Below are 19218 nucleotides of genomic sequence, written 5' to 3' on the forward strand. Positions count from 1 at the left end.
AGATCACTTGCAGCACTGAAGACAATCACTTTATAACTAAATAATTTCTTACCCCTTTCACATTCCATACCATTTGCAAAAAACCCCCAAATGAATGAAATTCGCGAAAAATAACTGCATTTTTTGTTGTTGTTGTAGCAGCATAAACATTCCCCATACTTACATACGGAGAATGCTGCTGTAGTGACAGTCCTTGGCCGGATATAAGTCCGGGTCGTTTCGGTTCCGTAGAACCGACTGTCGTGGAAACGTGCATTGTTTGTTGTTTTCATCAGTTATGCAAAGATTTTTTTGACACTTTTTAAATAGGGTAAACATCTTTTTTATTGTTGTTTTTGTAATGAGTGTGTTGATTTAATGTTGGGGCCTAAGTCGTAGAAAAGTACAGTAATGGAATGTGTGTATAAATTTTTTGGTTGCTTTTTTATTTGTTGTTGGAATTCTCGATCAGAGCTAAAATTTAAAATTTTTCTTCACTATGTAAAGATATTCTTTACAAACTCTACGTACTTGCAAATCAACTATGACGCCTCTCTTATATAAATAACGTAGTAACACCTTTGGTAGATTTCAGCTTTTATTTAAACATATTTTCCACATGATTACATTGATTTTTGTCCAGTATTGACAAATCAACATTCCTAACACACAGAATAAGAAAGTGATACACATTTGTACGATTTCCTCTATTTTGAACCCCCATTTCGAAAAATTTGCACAAATGAATCTCAACTTCAATGGCTTCTAAAAATAGTAATTTACTCAAACATTTTGTGACTATGCAAACACAAATGCAAAACTTTGAAAAACTTAGTTTTCTTTTGGTGGTCGGATTTGTTTTAAACGAAAAACCTTAGTTAAAATTGAGGATAATTTAATACGACGGACTTCATTTAAAACATTTGTAAAATTAACTTACTCATATCAAATTATATTTTAACAGCGTTTCCTTTTGATGTCAAGATGCCATTAGAAGGAAATGTGGAAATACGGAAATATTTATGTATGTATATATGCATCTATTTTTTAATATTCTGATATATAGATATTTAATCAACTAATTAAATTAAAATTTATTCTTCATTGTCGGAATACCAGGAGAGACGTTCTTCGTAAAACTTTATAACCATTTGTGGAATCTTAACATTAGCAATCGCTGCTGGCACCATTTCGGCTTGATCTACACCCTTAAATTGTATAAGAAAAGTCAGGCCACCGCTCGAGTCTGAGGCACCAAGTATTTTCTCAGCTTCTAGCCCTCTATCAAAGCCTGTACGCTCAGAGGTACGCGAAGAAACATCGGACACTGACTCATTGTCCGTTTCTGATTTTAAGGAATCACGCCGTTTTTTCTTGCTACCTGCTCAAAAAGAACAAGAAAATTTAGGTTTAAGTAACAATTTAATTACTTTGATGGAAGAAATTTACCTGTTGTTTTCTCTTCAGACTTGCGTTTGTTTCCAGCGGCACTGGTGCGTCCACTGCTGCTAGCTTCTTTTTTACTGGAATCCTTTTTTTCGGGTTGTTTACTAGGTGCGGCAGGCTAAAAAGAGTTACATTGATTTACCTAAGTTTAATCAAGTTTCGTAGTAATATTTTTCAGTAAATTTTAAGCAGTAATTTTATTATTATTAGTATATTAAAATCCAAAACAATATTGGAGAGATAATTTATGGGATGACGAGTTTAAAATAACTGACATCGTAAGTAACAGCAAATCTGTAAGGGTAAATCATTACGCAAAAATATGAACTTATACAGACGGACCCTCGGCAATGGAAAAATTGCGACATTAATGATAGTTCTGCTGTTATATAATTACAAATGTAGTAATGGCCCCTTTTTCGGGCTTCTTCTGTAAAGTTTAGCTGCAATGAGCTCATTTCTGATTGTTGGCGAGTTTACATTAAAATGTATAAAAAAAGATTTCCGCGCGACAAAGCAGACCTTTCTCAGCCCTACCCCCGAAAAAGCTTATTTGAGCCCTCTTGTTTCGCAATTTCCGAATTTCACCCATACAACATTTAACGAGACACATTTCGCGAAAAAAAATCGTATTGCTGTTTTGCAGTCAATGGAACTCAGCACGTTTTGGTACGTGAGCCATATTAGTGTTGTTTACAGTGGCTAAAAAAAATGCATCTCCGTAAAAAAACGGTATTAGACCGTGAACGTTTTCATGCGATTACTTTTCAGAATTTTCGGGGTGGATTAACCAGACAAGAATGCATCCATGCACTAAAATCATTACACGGTGAGCAAGCACTAGCCTTTACTGTAACACAAAAAGTGGTAAAATGAAAAAATCATCAAAATCAGTTTTTATGCCAGAAAATATGAATATTGTGCGCGTAGGGCTTGAGCGAGGTCTTCATGTCACATACCGTGAAATTGAGGCTTCTAGGGCATTATTACGAGGAGCATCAACAAAATGTTGCATGATCAATTCAACAAAATAAGTTGTTGTTGTAGCAGCATAAACATTCCCAATACTTACATACGGTGAATACTGCTGGAGTGACAGTCCTTGGCCGGATATAAATCCGGGTCGTTTCGGTAACGTAGAACCGACTGTCGTGGAAACGGCAAAAGTCGTGAATGCGTTTGTGTAGTAAAAAAAAAATAATATTCAGATATGATATCACTAAGGCGATCGTTGTTGAGAAGAGGTTCCGAATTGAACTGCGTATTAATTCAAATTGGAGTACCCCTATCTCCGAAAGGAAACTCCAAGAGTGTACCCTACACGGATCCCAAAACATAGGTTCCTGTACCGACAGCATTTTCAAGTTGCGGTTTTTGCCGTTTGTATATTTGCAAAGATTCATTTATAAACGGAATGAGCGAATTACTCTTCTAAGCGACAGCCGAGCTGCACTCAGAGCTTACATCATCCTTTCAGGTTAAGTTCTCATTAGTCCTTGAGTGCATAGAGAAACTAGATTTACATATTAAAAGTGCAAACCGCATCAGGCTTATATAGGCCCCAGCATACATGGGAATGCCTGGCAATGAAGAAGCTGATGCATTGGCTCGAGAAGCTACCTAGCACCAGAGTACTTTCCTGCGATGAGACAACATATCAACAAGGAAGAGTTAGGAAGCGAAGAAGTAAGGGTACGAGATATAAACCGGCTCCAAACTATGGAGCTACGACAGACTGTCCTTATTAGAAAGGTGTAACCAAACGAAATTTAAGCTTCCCATTAGCTGCCCTAAGGAGAAACTGATAATAATAATTGTATAGCCATCCAAAATATAGTCCACCGGATCCTGTTGTTTCTGTGATCAATCGCAGAAAGTGCAACACACGTTCCTCCCGAAGGTAATGACATTGTGAGAGTTAATGGACATTTCGGCCTGATACAGCCAGAAGAAAGCCACATGGACTCAGCCCAAACCCATCTCCATCCTGGTCTTATCGAGCGAACTGGGTATGGATGAGCTATTCTTATGAATAGAGGGCACAAGAGATCTTTAGATTGAAGTGCAAACCATAGTTTCTGAGATACCCAAAAATTAATGAGGGACGCTCGCACTTGTATGTCTTCGTAGTCCATGAACACTGTAACTCATTAAACAATCTATGGGTTTGAATGAAATTTATACATTGTTCAAAGATAAAAAATACTACTTGGTGGATGGCTTATGGTTTTGATTGAAAACATAAATTGTTTTCGGGTGTAAGCTTTTAGAAGGGCCATTTTGGTGCGGTATCCGATCCATATTAGAACCGACTCTCACGGGTCGATAAAGTTCACCATTGCACATAACATTCAATGCGTTTCATTTAACTATAAAAATATGGACTTATATTGTACCTCAAAGATAAGTAAAAGGAAAAAAATTAAAAAATGTACATGAATATTAATGAAACAAGTCGAAAGAATTTCAAGACAATATATGGCATATTAAACCAGGATATATTTATGTAGTACCCATTAAGTTTTAGGGAAGGTGTCAATGTTACAGTTCCTGCAACGTAGAACCTATTCCAGTGTGAACGCCAGACCCCCGGTTCTATACCGACCGCTAGCATAATAAATACCAATGCAGACTTTTTCGCCTCCCCAGCAAGCAACAAAAAAGGATAAACAATGCCAATAAAGGCTTTTCAGCCTCCCCAGCAAGCAACAAAAAAAAGCACAAACAATTCCAATACAGAGTTTTTTGCCTCCCCAGGAAGCAATAAAAAAAAAGCTTAAACTGTTTTAACAAGGGGTCTCCAGTTTGTTGCTTGATTTTATTAGTACGTACTTTAAGCGGCAAAGCAATACACTCCCGCCATTTTTTGCGCTGATGACTATCAAATACTCTATAAAGCTACATATGCAAAACTCACCTCCTCTTTCGCACGATCTGCTTCATATTGCTGTATCAAATCTTGGCAATCCAAATTCTCCACGGGTTCCCAGGTATTTTCCTCCTCGGGATAACCTTTCCATTTGAGAAAATATTCGACCTATGGTGTTTTCAAAATAAATGGCAAAATTCATTAATCTAAAGTCGTTATTAAAATTGTGCATATATACATAGAATACTAACCTTTCCCTTACGCACGCGGCGACCACAAATTTTTTCCACTGCATACTCTTCCTCCTCTTCTGATGAGTCGGCAACAGCATCACCAGTTGCAGAGTCAGTTTTCTTGGATTTCATATTGACTGTATACCTTTTTGTTTTGAGTTAAATTAACTAAGCAAATTAAGAAATACTGCTTGTAGACAACCAATAAGTGTGATTTCGCGGTTGTAAAATAGCATTAGCAAGAACAATAAGTACAGCAACGCACCCGGAGCCACCCAGAAGTATTCGAGAAATTGTATTAGTTGAATCATATGAAAAACTTATCCACTTATATTCCGAATACTTACAATTCTTCTACTGCTAAAATAGTCAATTTTTTTTTTAAATTACTTATTAGGAAACAAATTACAGCACTAGATACACTGTTTAGAAGAATAAACGCACTCAGTACGTAAAATGAAGCGCAAAAACGTTATGGAAGGCAACGCTACGAATTCAGAGTTGCACGGTGACACTTTGACAGTGTTGAAAAACGACAGCAATGTAGGTTTTTATCCCACATCTAGTCTTTCTATAAAAAATGTTAAAAACTTCTGTTTGAACCGCAATGTCAAATAGAGACCGCGAATTCCCCATGTTAAAGTAGACAGGTATGTCATATCAAATTTCTTGCCATCATAATCTTATCGTCGCGTAGTTTGACAACTCAATTTTCATTTAACCGTGCCATGTGTATGGACGTATACAATGACCTGATTTGCTTGATGAGATTTGTTAAGTGTTAAGAGAAAATGTGAAGTTGCCTACGGAACAAAGTCAAGAGACAGAATTGAGAGATGTTAAGACACATTTAGTAGGGCATGCAGATGTGGGAGAAGAGGAATAGTATAAATTATGAAAGCATTTTTAAAGACAGGAAGATGTAGTTTCCACTAAGAAAATGTAATAAGGGAATTTCACCATCTAAACAAAATTGTGAATAATTATAATCAATTTATTTATGGGGCTCTTTCGTATTTTTACATATTCTTAGAAAATATGCACTGGAATATCAATTTAGAATAATAAAAAAAAATATTAATATTAAATTTTTAACGCAATATATCTATACAAATTATTAATTGTCCTGTTAGCTTTGAACTTACACATTCACTTGGGCATGAACGTTCGATGTGTTTATGACTACGCGGCCATTTAAAAAAAGAAACGATTTGGGGAGTTGTAAGACAACAAATGTGGGGAGTTGTGAGACACCGTTTTTTCGACGTTTTAACGCATCTTTCATAAGTACCTCACAATATTCATGCATTGTTTGTATATATATCATGAAATTTTTTCATCTGCAAAGGTGCAATGCCGAAAAAGTTAAGCAGAAACAACTACATTCATTGCAATGTATGCGATCGAGCTGTGCACCTAAAGTGTGCCAATTTACGAACTGGTTATTATACATGTTCTCACTGCGAATCATCAGATTGATGGCATTGCATTTTGTATACACTTTTTTATAACAATTGTCTTTTCTTTTTTATTTTTCATCTTAATAAAGAACTAACAACTAAAATAAGTAATTTTTATTGATTTAAACCATGGTGTCTCACAACTCCCCACATTTTTGTATTTTGTATTATATTTTATATTATTATATACAATTTTAATTTTAAGGAAAATTGTAGTTTTGTTAAATAGGCCATACCAATAGCTTCCAGTATTCATTGACTAAAGATTCCATCGTTGACATATGCATAATATTAAGATTTTGAGTAATACGAGTCCAAAAACAAAACCCGTCTCACAACTCCCCGTTCTCCCTTAATTACTGTTAAATATTAAACATATATTTTTGGAAGGAAGAAGTATGTATATTTAGTAGTGGTATATAGAAGATTTTTTGTAGTTGTCACAAACAATGTCTTATAAGTTCTACTGGAGTAACAATAGGTCACAAATTATTCACAAGGTACAAATAGCATATATCTGCTTATTTGGAATTTCCTTTGTTTTATCAAAAAATTACGAACTTTACCAACACTAAAATAATGATTGCAGCCCTGGTATTATCTTCCATTTTGCTCGCACTTGGGCGTAGTCAATAACTTCTTCAAAAGGGTCCATGTTTCATTTACAAAAAAAAAATGGGGTTATTCCGTCAAAATTTTCGCAAATAGAACTTTACTGTAAAAAATGAAACTTTTCCCAAATAAAACTTTACTTTGTAGTTGTAATTCAACACGATATTTCGATAAATGCGTACCAAAATTTTTCTTAGTTCAAATCCTGTGTGTTTGCTAATAAAAAATGTATGCATCTTATTAGACTTTTGCTTATAGTTTATTATATAATTAATTAGTTACTATCATCGATTTATTAGGTTTTTGCAATGCGCTTTTTTTGCTGGTATGTTTTGCATATCTTTAAATCCCGATCCTTAAGTTCCATTTTCTTTTAACAGTTCATTTTCATTAAATGAGCACGTTGATAAAAATCCTTTACATATACAAGTCCAGCTACTTTTCTTGGTTTCACTGTTTCTGGTCATTTTCGCCAACATGATGGACACTTCAGCAGAATGTGTGAACTAAGGTCATATGGGTACTATAAAAAAGCATTTGCCGTATAAATTTCTCAATTGAAAATGTGGGAGGGATGATTGCTACGAATGCTGTAGCACATCTTGCAGTTGGTTTTGAATTATTGTTGTGTCCCTCGTTGTCTTTGAAGAACATCATGGAATTTACTGTACATATTGCCATTCTAATAAAGCAGCAATTTTGTGTTAAATTTCATACTTTTTGTATTGTATTGATTTTGAATATACTATTTTTTTCGTAAGCAGCATTTCTGCATCGCAAACTCGATAAAGCGAAATATTGTTGTAATTCCAGTAGTCAAGTCAACCTCAACATGAACACATCTGTCCCTAGAAGTCTGTGTATCGTTGCCGTAAGTTTTGACGTTTCGCGACGAAGTTCATCTAGTTAGAAAAGTAATTGTTTAAAAGACAAATGTTTTCAATAAATTAGTTATGTACAACTCACTAAGCGCGCCTGACGTCTTTCGCGGCATTGCTCATACTGATTAAGTAAATTGGGACATCGCTGGCCAATGAATTCCTCTGTTTCCCAAAACAAGCCAGGCCGATCTATATAACGCAGGAGGAACTCCACCTGATTGGAGGAAAACGATTTTAAATATATTTAAGTTATTTCGAAAAATAACAAAAACAAATTTTAGATCTTAATACCTTTCCACATTTATTCTGTTTGCCTAAAATGCATGCAACTCCATTTTCCGGAAACTCTTGACCGCAGAAGTCTTCTTCGTCATCTTCTGGTGTTTCTGATAACTGTGGTAAGTCTTCTTCTTCCAGGAGACCGCTTTGTGTGGTGACATTACTTTTATCAAAGGAACCGGCAAATGTCAACGGATGTTCCATTAAATAATAAATCGCATCTTCTATCATTTTAGATGCACTGAAACATTCTTCTTCTTCCACATATTCCTCCTCATCGAACTCCATGTCATCTGCACCTGATGTGCCCCGTTGACTTCTACCTGACGCTTCATCACCTCCTCCAGCACTTCCAGTGCTACCAGCAGTGCTAGCTCCAAACTGAATTGTTTTCAGTTTCTTCTTCTTCTTGGGCATAATCCTATTACCACCATCATTTTCTTTAACATCTGGATGAAACCGAACTTTTTTTGAGCGATGATCATGTTCGTCTTGTGCACTGGCACCGCCAGCTGCTGCTGCCGCCGCCGCCGCTGCTGCCGCGCTAGTGCTAGGACCCAACGAGTATAAAGCCGCCGTCGCGGCATCAATTGTCGGCTGTTCACACTCCGGTGTAGAGGAGGCTGAAGATGCGGACGAGGTGGAATTGGTATCGTCTGTTGAGGCTTTTTTATTCGCACATTCAGCCAGAGTTGTCTCTTTGAGGTTCTTGGAGATCTGCTTAACTTTTGTTTCAAAGGCATAACTATTGTTGCTGCTACAATTACTGTTGCTATTGGTGCTGTTGTTGCTGCTATTAGAGTTGCTTTCGCTTGGCGCTTCTGCAGCATCATTTACTATATTATTGGAAATGGCTGTGTCATCACTGCTGCGAGTGCCCGTATTGCCTTCTACCGCGTTGGTTTTGACTTTGGCGGCGTTAGCCGCATCGTGTGAATCAACTACTAGTGGTGTTTTTGTTTCGTTTGTAATATCTGCGCTGAGGATGCTACTGTCACATTTTCCATCGATTCGGCAACTATTCTCCACGAAATTACCGCATACGCCATCACCAGCACTCTTCTCAGTCTTGTTTTGTGAATTAATGGAAATTGCAGGTCGATTTTCAGCTTCAGTATCCGATTTTTGTTTATCATTTCTATCACTAATGCCTTTCGTCAGCGAAGGATTTGCCGTTAAACCCTCACCCTGACCAACATCATCGACTACACATTTCTTTTGCAAAGACTTGTCCAGCGAATCGCTTCCTGCCGAATCGTCATTTTTTGCGTCCATCCTATCGAGCGCCGTTGCGACAACTCCAAATGAACTTGTTAGTAACACAAATACACTGCACCACACCGTGCCTTGCTTGCCAGTTGCTGATACCAACCTGCCACTGCCCTGCGTTATGGGTGTACGGCCAAAAGTGTGGTCGCACGTAGTACCACACCGATGCAAACAGTTTTTATTCAATTATTACTTTTCCACGGCTCCAACAGGGAACACACGCCAACGGCTTTTCTGTGTAAATTTTTGTGTGTAATTTACGTTTCTGGCCTAAATTTTCTTTGATTCATGCAGCGAGAGGTGAAACTTTGTTTAAAATGTTTTTGACGTTTGTTCGTGATTTTTTGACATTGCTCAGTCAGAGAATGAAATGCAGGAACGGAGAGGGTGTAAACTGTCAAAAGCTATCAGAACTCTGCTAAGTAGTTTCACCATAACCAGAAAAAGTTGAGTATCTGATAAAACACAAGCATCAGGCAATTTTTGAAAATTCACGCTATTCTCAGTCTCTAAACCTTTTCCCAAGAACTAAATTCATTAAACAGGTAGGAACTTTGCATTTAATTCCCATAATGTCCAAATATATAAACAAAGATTGAAGTTGTGGAGTAATACAAATTTCACAATTTAGAGACCACATAAATAGAAAAAAAGATAATTGCAACCATACTGCTGCTACCTGTTTAATGTATCTTGTTCAAGAATGATGGAATGCAAGATTGCGTTTTCGCAAAGGCCGTGATGTCAGTACAGAAAACACCATACATTTGAATACAAAGGTTTGTTTAGTTTCTGTACTGACGGACTATGCAGTCAGTCAAATTTGCTCAAAATAAAATTGCGCACCACATTCTCTACATTCTCTTTTTACAACATTATCTTAGCACGTAATTTTTTCGCCTTGGGGGGGCGTCCATAAATTACGTGAGGTGTTTTTTTCAATTTTCTGTACCTCCCTCCCCCCCTGATGAGATGTCGTGAGATTTTATTCAACCCCATCCCCATCCCCCAATATCACGTGAGATTTTTCAAAATGTGGGTTTCTTATGTAAACGCGTTAGATTGTAGTTAAGACTAGTAATCAATATTGCCGAGAGTTATAAGTGTAATAAAAATTTAACAATACTCGTAGAAGACTTAAATCGTAACTACTGCGATTAAAAAAAGAATATCTACTCTAATTCAGTCCATGGAGAATCATGCGCGGTTTCAAGAGAGACTATTGGGACCAACATGTCCATATAATTTCCAGTAAAATCATCTGCTCCTTCAACTTCGTTCTGATCTATCCACTCTAAGCCGTTGACGCTTGCGCACAGTAACTCATTAGCTCGTCTTTCGACAATCCGTGTGGGTCGCACTTTGCGGAACATACGCGCTTGCTTAGCTGGTGCAATGTGAGCTGCTCTCCTGTGCTCTGCAGCTCTTGTGATAGATGCGAAGTAAATACCGCATGTACTGCGGCATATTTTCTCTAAATCATCACGTATACTTGGGCAATAGAGATCAATAGACGTGCTGATAAAGGCATTCAGCGGTTGAATCGGTAGGCGTATTAAAAATGGAGCAAATGACTTTCCGTCATGTTCTTTAAAGTCCGGAATTATCAAACGTCAATCAGCCTAAGTGATGGGGTATGGAGGTGGCAGAAAACGGTCGTGAAGAATCATATGCCCACTCCGGCGTGGGCTGCAGCAGTTCTGATCATCGCATTTCACAACCTAAAAAAAAATTAAAAGCAATTTCCCTTTGTAACTCTTAATAAAAATTTGTTGATATTCGCGCTCGTTAAAAAACTAAAAACTAAAAATAAAATAGGCACGCATAAAAATTTGATATGAATCAACTGCAATGTACCTGGAGTAAATATTGGCTCTCTCTAAACAAAGAAGGTTGGAACCTGTCCGTGTGTCGCTGCCACTCAGCTCGTACGCTCTTGTTCATCGAGTCGCACGTTCGGCTGATAGTGGCGCGAAAACAAACGACGGGCTACACTGTACCGTAAATTCAGATTAAATTGAGCTATTTGGTATAAAACAAATATGGTGGTTTGACAGCAGTAATGTATAACGTCGAAGTATGAATGGAAATATTTTCTTTCGGACGAATTAGTGAATGATCTTAATCATACTACGATTACGCTTAAGATTAAATCTTAAGCATGTGCAATCTGTATAATGGACCAAAATAGTATATTTTTTTTTTTTTGTTTCAATCAGATTTAGGACTTTTTGAAAATAAAAACGACTTAAAGTCTCTTGCATATTTGAATTGTATAGAGGCTAAATTTTTTTTATAAAATTTATATGTTTAATTTTTACTTTTGTTAAAAGCAAACTCCTATAAAAAGGCATTCTTTGATTTAAACAAATTAAGTACTTTTAGAGTCTGTTAACAACAACAGCATAGGTAGCCCTGTCAGTGTAGGCATATCATCGGTCGTCTTCGTCTAGCTCATCTAGGGGTAGGCCCAGGAAACATGCTGTTTCGACAAGTTGGGTCCAGAGGGAGAGGGAGGGTTAGATGAGTCGGTTTAAGGGGGCATGTGAAGAGGTGGTTAGTGTCGTGCGGGGTACCTTCACATACCGGACATGTGTTTGGTATGTCGGGGTCGATTCTGGATATGTAGGAGTTTAACCTGCTACAGTATCCAGAACGTAGTTGTGCCAGTGTTACACGAGTCTCACGGGGAAGCTGGAGCTCTTCGTCTGCAATAGGTGGTGGTTGGACTCCGATTACGGCATTCACAGGACGGGAGTTCATGAAGGTGGTAACGGTCTCCCGGTGGATGTCGTTTATTGACTGTCTAAATACTGTCCGGTCCAGTAGGTTGCGGTCAGTTTTGTCCTGTAGAGTCTGTAGAAAGTGTCGGCTCGTAGAACGAACGGCTTATATAGTCTTATGAAAATGCCGTCTAAACAAAAATTCACTAACGCAGATATTATAGAATGTAGTAAAGTAATCTATCGTTCTTGATACCATGTCGATGGCCGTAGCTCATAGCAATAGCACATAAATAAAGTCAGTTGGAAATGTATAATTTTTTCCCCATCACTTGCAGAAAAATAATCATATTTCCATTAATTTATGTGAAATTCCTCCATTTGTACCAAGTAAAAAGGTAAGTAATAAATTATATTTATGCGCAAGAGTATTTACTCGCACAATTGATAGTCACATTATACTCAATTCAGCAAAAAGTAAAAAATAAATACATTATCGGTGGTCTTCGCCTACTTGAATCTCCACAAAATGTATTCGTTATAGTTGCTGACATTTTGTTGTTTCGATTTGCTAACTGGAATGTCAAAAAGCTATGCCTTATTTGTTTTTTAACATTCTCATTGAAATTTCCCCAATCAAACAACCAAATGCAAAATCAGAATATATGTAAATGTTGTTGCTCCAATGAAGTCACCTTCTATGAATTCGCCTTGATGTTATTCCCTGTGTATGAGTTATGAGTCGTCAAATTTACGTTCCTCTGACTTGTTACAGATCATGACTTCGTTGGTGGATAAATGTACTATTATGCCGCGAAATTAAATAATTTGTAGTCATTAATATAATAATTATTCCCAAAAAGATTACGATATGCAGTGCGTTAGCGATACGATTCAAGAAAATATTGGTTTCCAGTCACAATTTAACTGTAAAATTGGTGAATGTTTAACAAAAATTGTTGTTCATCGTTTCACAAACAAATGTATGGTGCTGATCACACAATACAGCGGTTTACCCAACTTGTACTTAATTCAATTCGATGCAAAGGATGAGCATGAAAAACGCATTGCACCATTGGTAAGAATTGACTAATGGAATAAACAGAGAATTTACCCTTTTTTCAATACTTAGAACATAACCGAATTTCACACATCAGTGCCAGTGACTATGAAATGTTTATTGGGTGTTGACCAAGCGGAAGCTCGAGCCGGCATACAGTTTTTGATCAACAGAACCAAGCTGAGCAAATGCCCTACTGACATCTTAATTGCTTTGGGATTACGTAAAGTAGATGGGCAGGTTCTTAATCAGATAGCCGATATTCTCGACAAAAATCTATATTAAAGGCCTTTTAGTAGTTTTAATTACCCCATACTTACATGTATAGATTTTGTGGTTACATTGTTAATTTGTTACATGGAATTTATATATTTTAATTATTAAAATACGTATTTTTAATTCACTTAAAATGAATGGCCATAGTATTTTGCAGATTTTATTTGTAAGTATAGCGTAATGTAAAAAACCTATCGGTGTTCCATTAGCTCTAGTGTTCAGGTGACATCGGAAGATATTTCATGGCGGTGCTCCACGCAGTAGTTTGAAAGATCGGCAGCTTCGTCCACCGCGTTTTGCTAGTCATCAGCAATCAGATGAGCATTTACGTTTATAACCAGCTGGCCGATCGATTTAAATATCGCCCGCAACGCTTTTTATTTCGGGCCCCCAAGAGGCTTGAGATCCTCACTGCGATTTTGAAACTAGTACCCATTGGTATATATTCTCATAGTCTTAGAATTGAAAAATCTCAGCGCTTTCCCAATATTTGCAGTGTTTCCAGGCGGAAGTATTGGCAATAGGGGAAGCTTGTAGGGTACTAATCCCAGACTTCTCTTTTAGGTGCAATATCGCTTTTCCTTCGGGTAGCCAAACTGCAATCCAGACACTGGACTCATTTAAAACAACCTCTAAACTGGTGGAACAAAGCAGAAATAGTCTTACCACCTCGAGGGTAAACCATACAGTTACCTTAATCTGGGTCCCGGGACAAAAAAAAAATTGAAGGAAACGAAAAAGCGGACGAACTGTCAAGAGTGAGTCTGCTATGATTAACATTCTTGCAGAACCTGTATTTATACCACTGGGTGCAATCAAGAATACAATTTCCTTAAAATATCTACAATCACGAAATGCAGATAGAGACGAGACATCATGCAAGGTTGGCATAACGTTATAGTCCACCTACAACCACAAACAAACAAATATGAAACGAAGGAATAACTGCAGACTCTCGGCGGTCATAACTGGCAGCCAAAATGGGTATACCTCACAACACACACTGTCACAGTTCTAAGCAACCAGAGACAAAAAAAAAAACTATTTGTCATTTCCTCTGTGAATTCCCTACCTTATGGAAGGAGAGAATGTCAACCCTTGGCAGACCACTGCTCGAGAGTCTCACGCAGATCAACAAAGTGATGCGGAAGCGCTAGTTGGATTCTGGATGAATCACCACTTTAACCAACCAACCCAACCTATTGCCAATAAATATACCTCACTCTGATTCGGCAGATGCAAACATTCTTTGCTCTAACATCGAAAAATATCTAAGGACCTTGATTGAAAAAACGAATCTCTAAGCTGAAATGTAAAGATTTATTGAGTCAAGCAGTTAAATATAATTACTTGTGTTCGAAGTATTCAAGTAATTATTGTAAATGGGATTACAGTAGTTTGACTGGTTTACTATTTAAGAAACACTCGCTATGTACGATTTTCGGGTTGATTACATGAAGGGACTACACAAAATATATAGAAATACATACAATTAACATTGTACAAACTTCAACATCCGTATTAACTCAAGGGAAAGCTACAATGTTTTGCATTTTTTTAATCATCTGTTTTGAAACAAAAATGTTAATATACTTTTTGCTTAAAATAATAACTGCTCGAGTGTCAGCTAGCTCTTAAATTTATATTACGTTTTAGATTTTTCTCAAATCCAGTACGAAAACACTTCCATCAGATGCGCTCGCTCCTACTTTAGTTCCTTTGGAATTCCAACACACCTCGAATATTCCACCTGTTCCCTTATAACTGTGTACTAGCTGCCCGGATTGAGTACTCCAAATGTGCACACATTTATCGAAACTACCCGAAGCTAAATATTTGCCATCCGGGCTGAATGCAACCGAATACACCGGTTCTGTATGTTTCGTAAGTGTGTGTATGCAACTACCACGGTCCACATCCCATAGACGTACAGTCGAATCAAACGATGCAGATGCTAATATGAGATTAGTGTTGGGATTTTGTGTACCCGGTCCAGTAGGAGACCATTTGATTGTATAGATTTCTTTTGAATGTGCTTGCAAATCATGACAACATTTGTCGTGCTTCATGCTCCAAATTTTTAGAGTCATATCATCAGAGCAAGAAGCAAGTAAGTGGCCCTGTGGACACCATTTTATAGCGTTCACCTCGTTGGTATGACCTTTGAATGTTTTAATTGGTACGTCTGAACCCAAGCGGCACACATGAATACGCTGATCAGTACTGCATGAGGCAAAAGATACATTCGTCTGCCAATCGACATCGAGTGCTGGAGCATTATGAAAAGAAAACTGCTGAGTGCATTGACCAGTGGAAGCATCCCAGATAATGGTTGTCTTATCTACACCAGCTGAGAGTATGAAATTGCCGCGTTTATTCCATTTTAGCGCAAATATTGGACCCTTATGTTGACCCAGTGTAGATGCCAAGCGACCATCTGTTTTCCAGATACGTGCGTATCCATCATAGCTGCCGGTAGCCAACAAAGTTCCATCACACTAAATTGGATAAATATATGATAATTAATTATTTTTAACCTAATAATATGATGCAACTTACATTCCAGTCCAATGAAGTAACATCTTTGTTGCTGGGCACTTCGGCGCCACCCTTTTGTATGCAATGACGTAATACAAGTTGGTTCGGGCTAGTCGTTGCGTCAGACATATCCCAAATGCGTGCGGTGCTGTCACCAGATCCACTTGCTAACAAATCCCGACTGGGGTTCCAGGCGCAAATGAAAACTTCACTCTCATGGCCACGCAAAACAGTAGCTTTAGAGGCTGGTATCTCAATGCTTTGATCAATATCCATGGGTTCTCCCGCTCCCGCCGTTGTGCCGCTATTAGTAATTTGCATTTGGGATATTACATCTGAACTGCCAGAAGTGGGGCAGGTATTAGTCGTGCTGCCAGTAGGAGCAGTAGGAGCACCAGTACTTGGAATATTTGTGCTCGTATTTGCACCGGTTGCTGGAACACTAGGTGTCACTGGCTCGTTTACGTTGGTATTGGCACCGGCACTATTATTGCTATTGGCACTAGCATTTGGTGTGGAATCGTCTGTTGAAATAGAGCTGGTGGCAGTTCCTTCAGTCGTGTTAGCTTTTTTATTTCCAGTGACAGCAGCATCACTACTTGAGCCTGCGGTAGAATTGACAGCTCCAACTGTTGATGCATTCGGTGTTCCAGTAGTACCAGTAGATGAATTAGCATTGCTATCTGTTTCATTTGAGTCTGCAGTTGTCGCTGGTATTCCCCCAGGAGTTTGCTCGTTGTTTGTTGCAGCGCCGGTAGTGTTGCTGTCAGGTTTAACTTCCGTTTTAACTCCCCCAGTTCCTGCAGTGGTGGATGCAGCAGTACTGCTGCTGTCTGTACCCGTTTTACCGGGATCCGACTTTACCGCTGGTAGTTTTGGGGGTTTTACTTCAGGCATAACAGCATCAATTAAACTGAGACCTTCAACCGGGCGTGCCACTTCTCCATCTTCTCCAACGCTCCATTCGACTTCAGTATACATTAGGCCTTTTTGAAGAATTGTGAGAAGCGCAGCCGGTGGCACCAACGCGCCATTTATATTGCTCTGTGAAATGTGTGACTCGACGCCAAATACAAAAGCCGAATGCACAAAACCTAGAGAAATTTTTTGTTAATTAATTTGTAAAAGATTAGGATTTTACGAGATAAACAAACCGCTTTCCTGTAAATATCTGTACACCAAAAAGTTCACTTCGTCACTGGAAAAACTCATTTTTGTATTTACTATTCTCTAGATTCCGGCCAACTTTTTATTCTAATATCTGATGTCTTTTTAGCGTCCGTTATAAATATTTCCTTAAACACTCTTTATTTCCAGAGCACTGTTTGAAGTCAATAATCAAGATTTTTTTTCACCTTTATGCACATTTTATAAATTAAATGTATGCAAAACGAAATAAATCAATTCCTTGTGAATTTAAAACTCGTTAAATATTTTGACGTGTTATTACGGCCAAAGCCAAGGCAATGAACAGCTCTCTTCTACTGAGAGCGTCCCACGATCTCGTGTCTTATGCTACCAGCCACACAAAGCATAGCAGTAATACAAAATTAAATTTACAAGTATTTTGTTTTTGCGATTTGGTGGTTTAAATGTTGAATTTTCAGTCATAAAGTAAACAGAAAAAACATAATAACAAAAAAACAGTTCGGCTAGGAAAAATTAAATAAATTGCGCCTTGATTTCGGCCAAGAACAACAGTTATATGAAAAGTGCACATGAAACGTGAAGTGCCACTTTTTTATGCTAAATGCCGCGCTTATAATCCAAAAATACCTTATATTCATAACAAAAATACATCTACAATATGGTGTTCCAACATTTAAACGATTATAGTAGTAATAATAGAAGCATCGGCACTGAAAAAATTATAATTAAGTTTTGGGCGCATTTCTTTAATACGAAAAATCACAATAATGTCTATAAATGCCCCTATCTACAATTTTTGCTGGTATGGCACCACTGGAAAAGGTTACAAAGAGTGCACATTTTTGGAGCGCTCTCTCGAAGCTGAGAGTTTCTTATCCATTCCTGTAGAGTTAACTTAGTTGCTATTCCGTTTCATAACAGATGCCGCCATGGCGAAATCATGGAAAGTGACCTCTTAGCAAGACGAATTGAATTCTGCCGGTGGCGTCTTCCCAAAACAATTACTTTATTTTTTGCGGTTTTGACAAGTCTAACGACAGGTTCCTTTCTAATACAAAACTTAAGAATATTGTGATTTGTGAAATTTCAATTAAATAAACTAATGAAAACGAAGTGCCGCGTGTTAAATTGTGAAAGCACAAATGAATATGAAACCTGCAAATGAAGTTTTTTTGGGTTTTTATACGGATGATGCCATGACAAGTGTATACAGTTTCTTGGGTTAGGTAATTTTTATTGCTTTGGTCTACTCTTTCTCTTCCCAAGCATATAATTCCCGTTTCTTTTGTTTGTTTCTTCATGTAGCCTGACGGCACAGCGAACTCAAAATTCAGTATTCAAACAAAATGAAGAAAAATGATATACATACTTTCTTGCCACGATATCATCAGAATAAAAACAACAAAAACTGCATTTGGTCCTTTTTTTAAATTCATTAGGTCTCAATTTAACCTGTAGCACTTCATTTTTATTAGTTTGTTTAATTTAAAAGTCAAAAATCTTAAAATTACAATATCATCAAGCCATTTACTGAACATTTATATATATAATTTGCGCTTACACCCTTTATTAGGTGTTTGGGCGAGCTTTTCCTCCTACTTGTGGTGTGCGTCTTGATGTTGTTCTAGAAATGGATGGACCTTAAAACTGAAGCCGACTCCGAAGGGCAGATATTTTTTATGAGGAGCTTTTTCATTTCAGATATACACTCGGAGCTTTGCCATAGTCTACCGAGGGGGCGACCGCTATTAGAAAAAAACTATATAATTTCTAAATCTATAATTTTGGTATTTCACGCACGGAGATTTGAACCTACGCACTCCCGAATGGTAGTCACGCACCAACTCGGTCGGTTGTGGCGGCCGAATGATAATACAAGACAGAAATATTGTTGGAATGAATTTTTTTATAACCTGGTAGATAATTTCAAGGCATTTATTTTTTGAATATGATATCCGGCATATGTTCGCCGCAATTACGAGTTATATGGTCCATTCGATCAGTCCAATTATTGACTACTTTTTCCAATAAATCTGACCATATAGCATCAATGGTACAATGTAATGTAATGTAGTAGAAACGTTAAATGGTCGAAGTGCTCTATGAGCTTCGTGAACATATTTATTTTTTCAATGTAAATTTTCCCACTTTGTAAGCATTGCTCTGGCGTTACACGAGTCATGATGGCCTGTCGAAACTTACTGAACGGAAACCTTAAAACAGTTTGCAATTCTTAGCTGTCAAATAGATAGTTCTCATTCAGCTATATATAGCTGATAGTAATTAGTTACAAATTTTCTACGAACTTCAGTGATATCTTCACTTCAAACAGTTATCACGAATCCAAATTGCTTATAATTTCACACCCACAAAAAACTAGGATTTGTTATCGATATTATAAAAGTTTTATGCTTGCGCACATCTATTCCAATGCAGAAGAAAAA

At 37.5% G+C, this 19218-nt stretch overlaps 4 protein-coding genes across 4 annotated transcripts; 1 reads left to right on the forward strand and 3 right to left on the reverse strand.

The window, feature by feature from the left end:
* Window positions 1-552: 552 nt before the first annotated feature.
* On the reverse strand, window positions 553-5015 carry LOC128864251 (heterochromatin protein 1). The gene is made up of 5 exons (XM_054103820.1): window positions 4875-5015; window positions 4546-4714; window positions 4343-4462; window positions 1429-1543; window positions 553-1360 (listed from the first exon to the last, which is right to left on the reverse strand). Exons 2-5 carry the CDS (start codon window positions 4657-4659, stop codon window positions 1074-1076), a joined length of 636 nt encoding a protein of 211 aa, XP_053959795.1. The 5' UTR covers window positions 4660-4714; window positions 4875-5015; the 3' UTR covers window positions 553-1073.
* A 1819-nt stretch (window positions 5016-6834) lies between these two features.
* LOC128864008 (homeobox protein prospero) lies at window positions 6835-9367 on the reverse strand. Its single transcript, XM_054103468.1, has 3 exons — window positions 7772-9367; window positions 7566-7694; window positions 6835-7501 (listed from the first exon to the last, which is right to left on the reverse strand). The coding sequence occupies exons 1-3, from the start codon at window positions 9032-9034 to the stop codon at window positions 7448-7450; spliced, it is 1446 nt and encodes a 481-aa protein (XP_053959443.1). The 5' UTR covers window positions 9035-9367; the 3' UTR covers window positions 6835-7447.
* Window positions 9368-12476: 3109 nt separating this feature from the next.
* On the forward strand, window positions 12477-13236 carry LOC128863558 (uncharacterized). The gene is made up of 2 exons (XM_054102779.1): window positions 12477-12829; window positions 12884-13236. Exons 1-2 carry the CDS (start codon window positions 12623-12625, stop codon window positions 13094-13096), a joined length of 420 nt encoding a protein of 139 aa, XP_053958754.1. The 5' UTR covers window positions 12477-12622; the 3' UTR covers window positions 13097-13236.
* Window positions 13237-14388: 1152 nt separating this feature from the next.
* On the reverse strand, window positions 14389-17229 carry LOC128863834 (F-box-like/WD repeat-containing protein ebi). The gene is made up of 3 exons (XM_054103202.1): window positions 16780-17229; window positions 15647-16719; window positions 14389-15585 (listed from the first exon to the last, which is right to left on the reverse strand). The coding sequence occupies exons 1-3, from the start codon at window positions 16835-16837 to the stop codon at window positions 14740-14742; spliced, it is 1977 nt and encodes a 658-aa protein (XP_053959177.1). The 5' UTR covers window positions 16838-17229; the 3' UTR covers window positions 14389-14739.
* Between the last annotated feature and the right edge of the window lie 1989 nt (window positions 17230-19218).

Source organism: Anastrepha ludens, chromosome 5, assembly GCF_028408465.1.
Source record: "Anastrepha ludens isolate Willacy chromosome 5, idAnaLude1.1, whole genome shotgun sequence".
NCBI classification, from domain to species: Eukaryota; Metazoa; Arthropoda; class Insecta; order Diptera; family Tephritidae; genus Anastrepha; species Anastrepha ludens.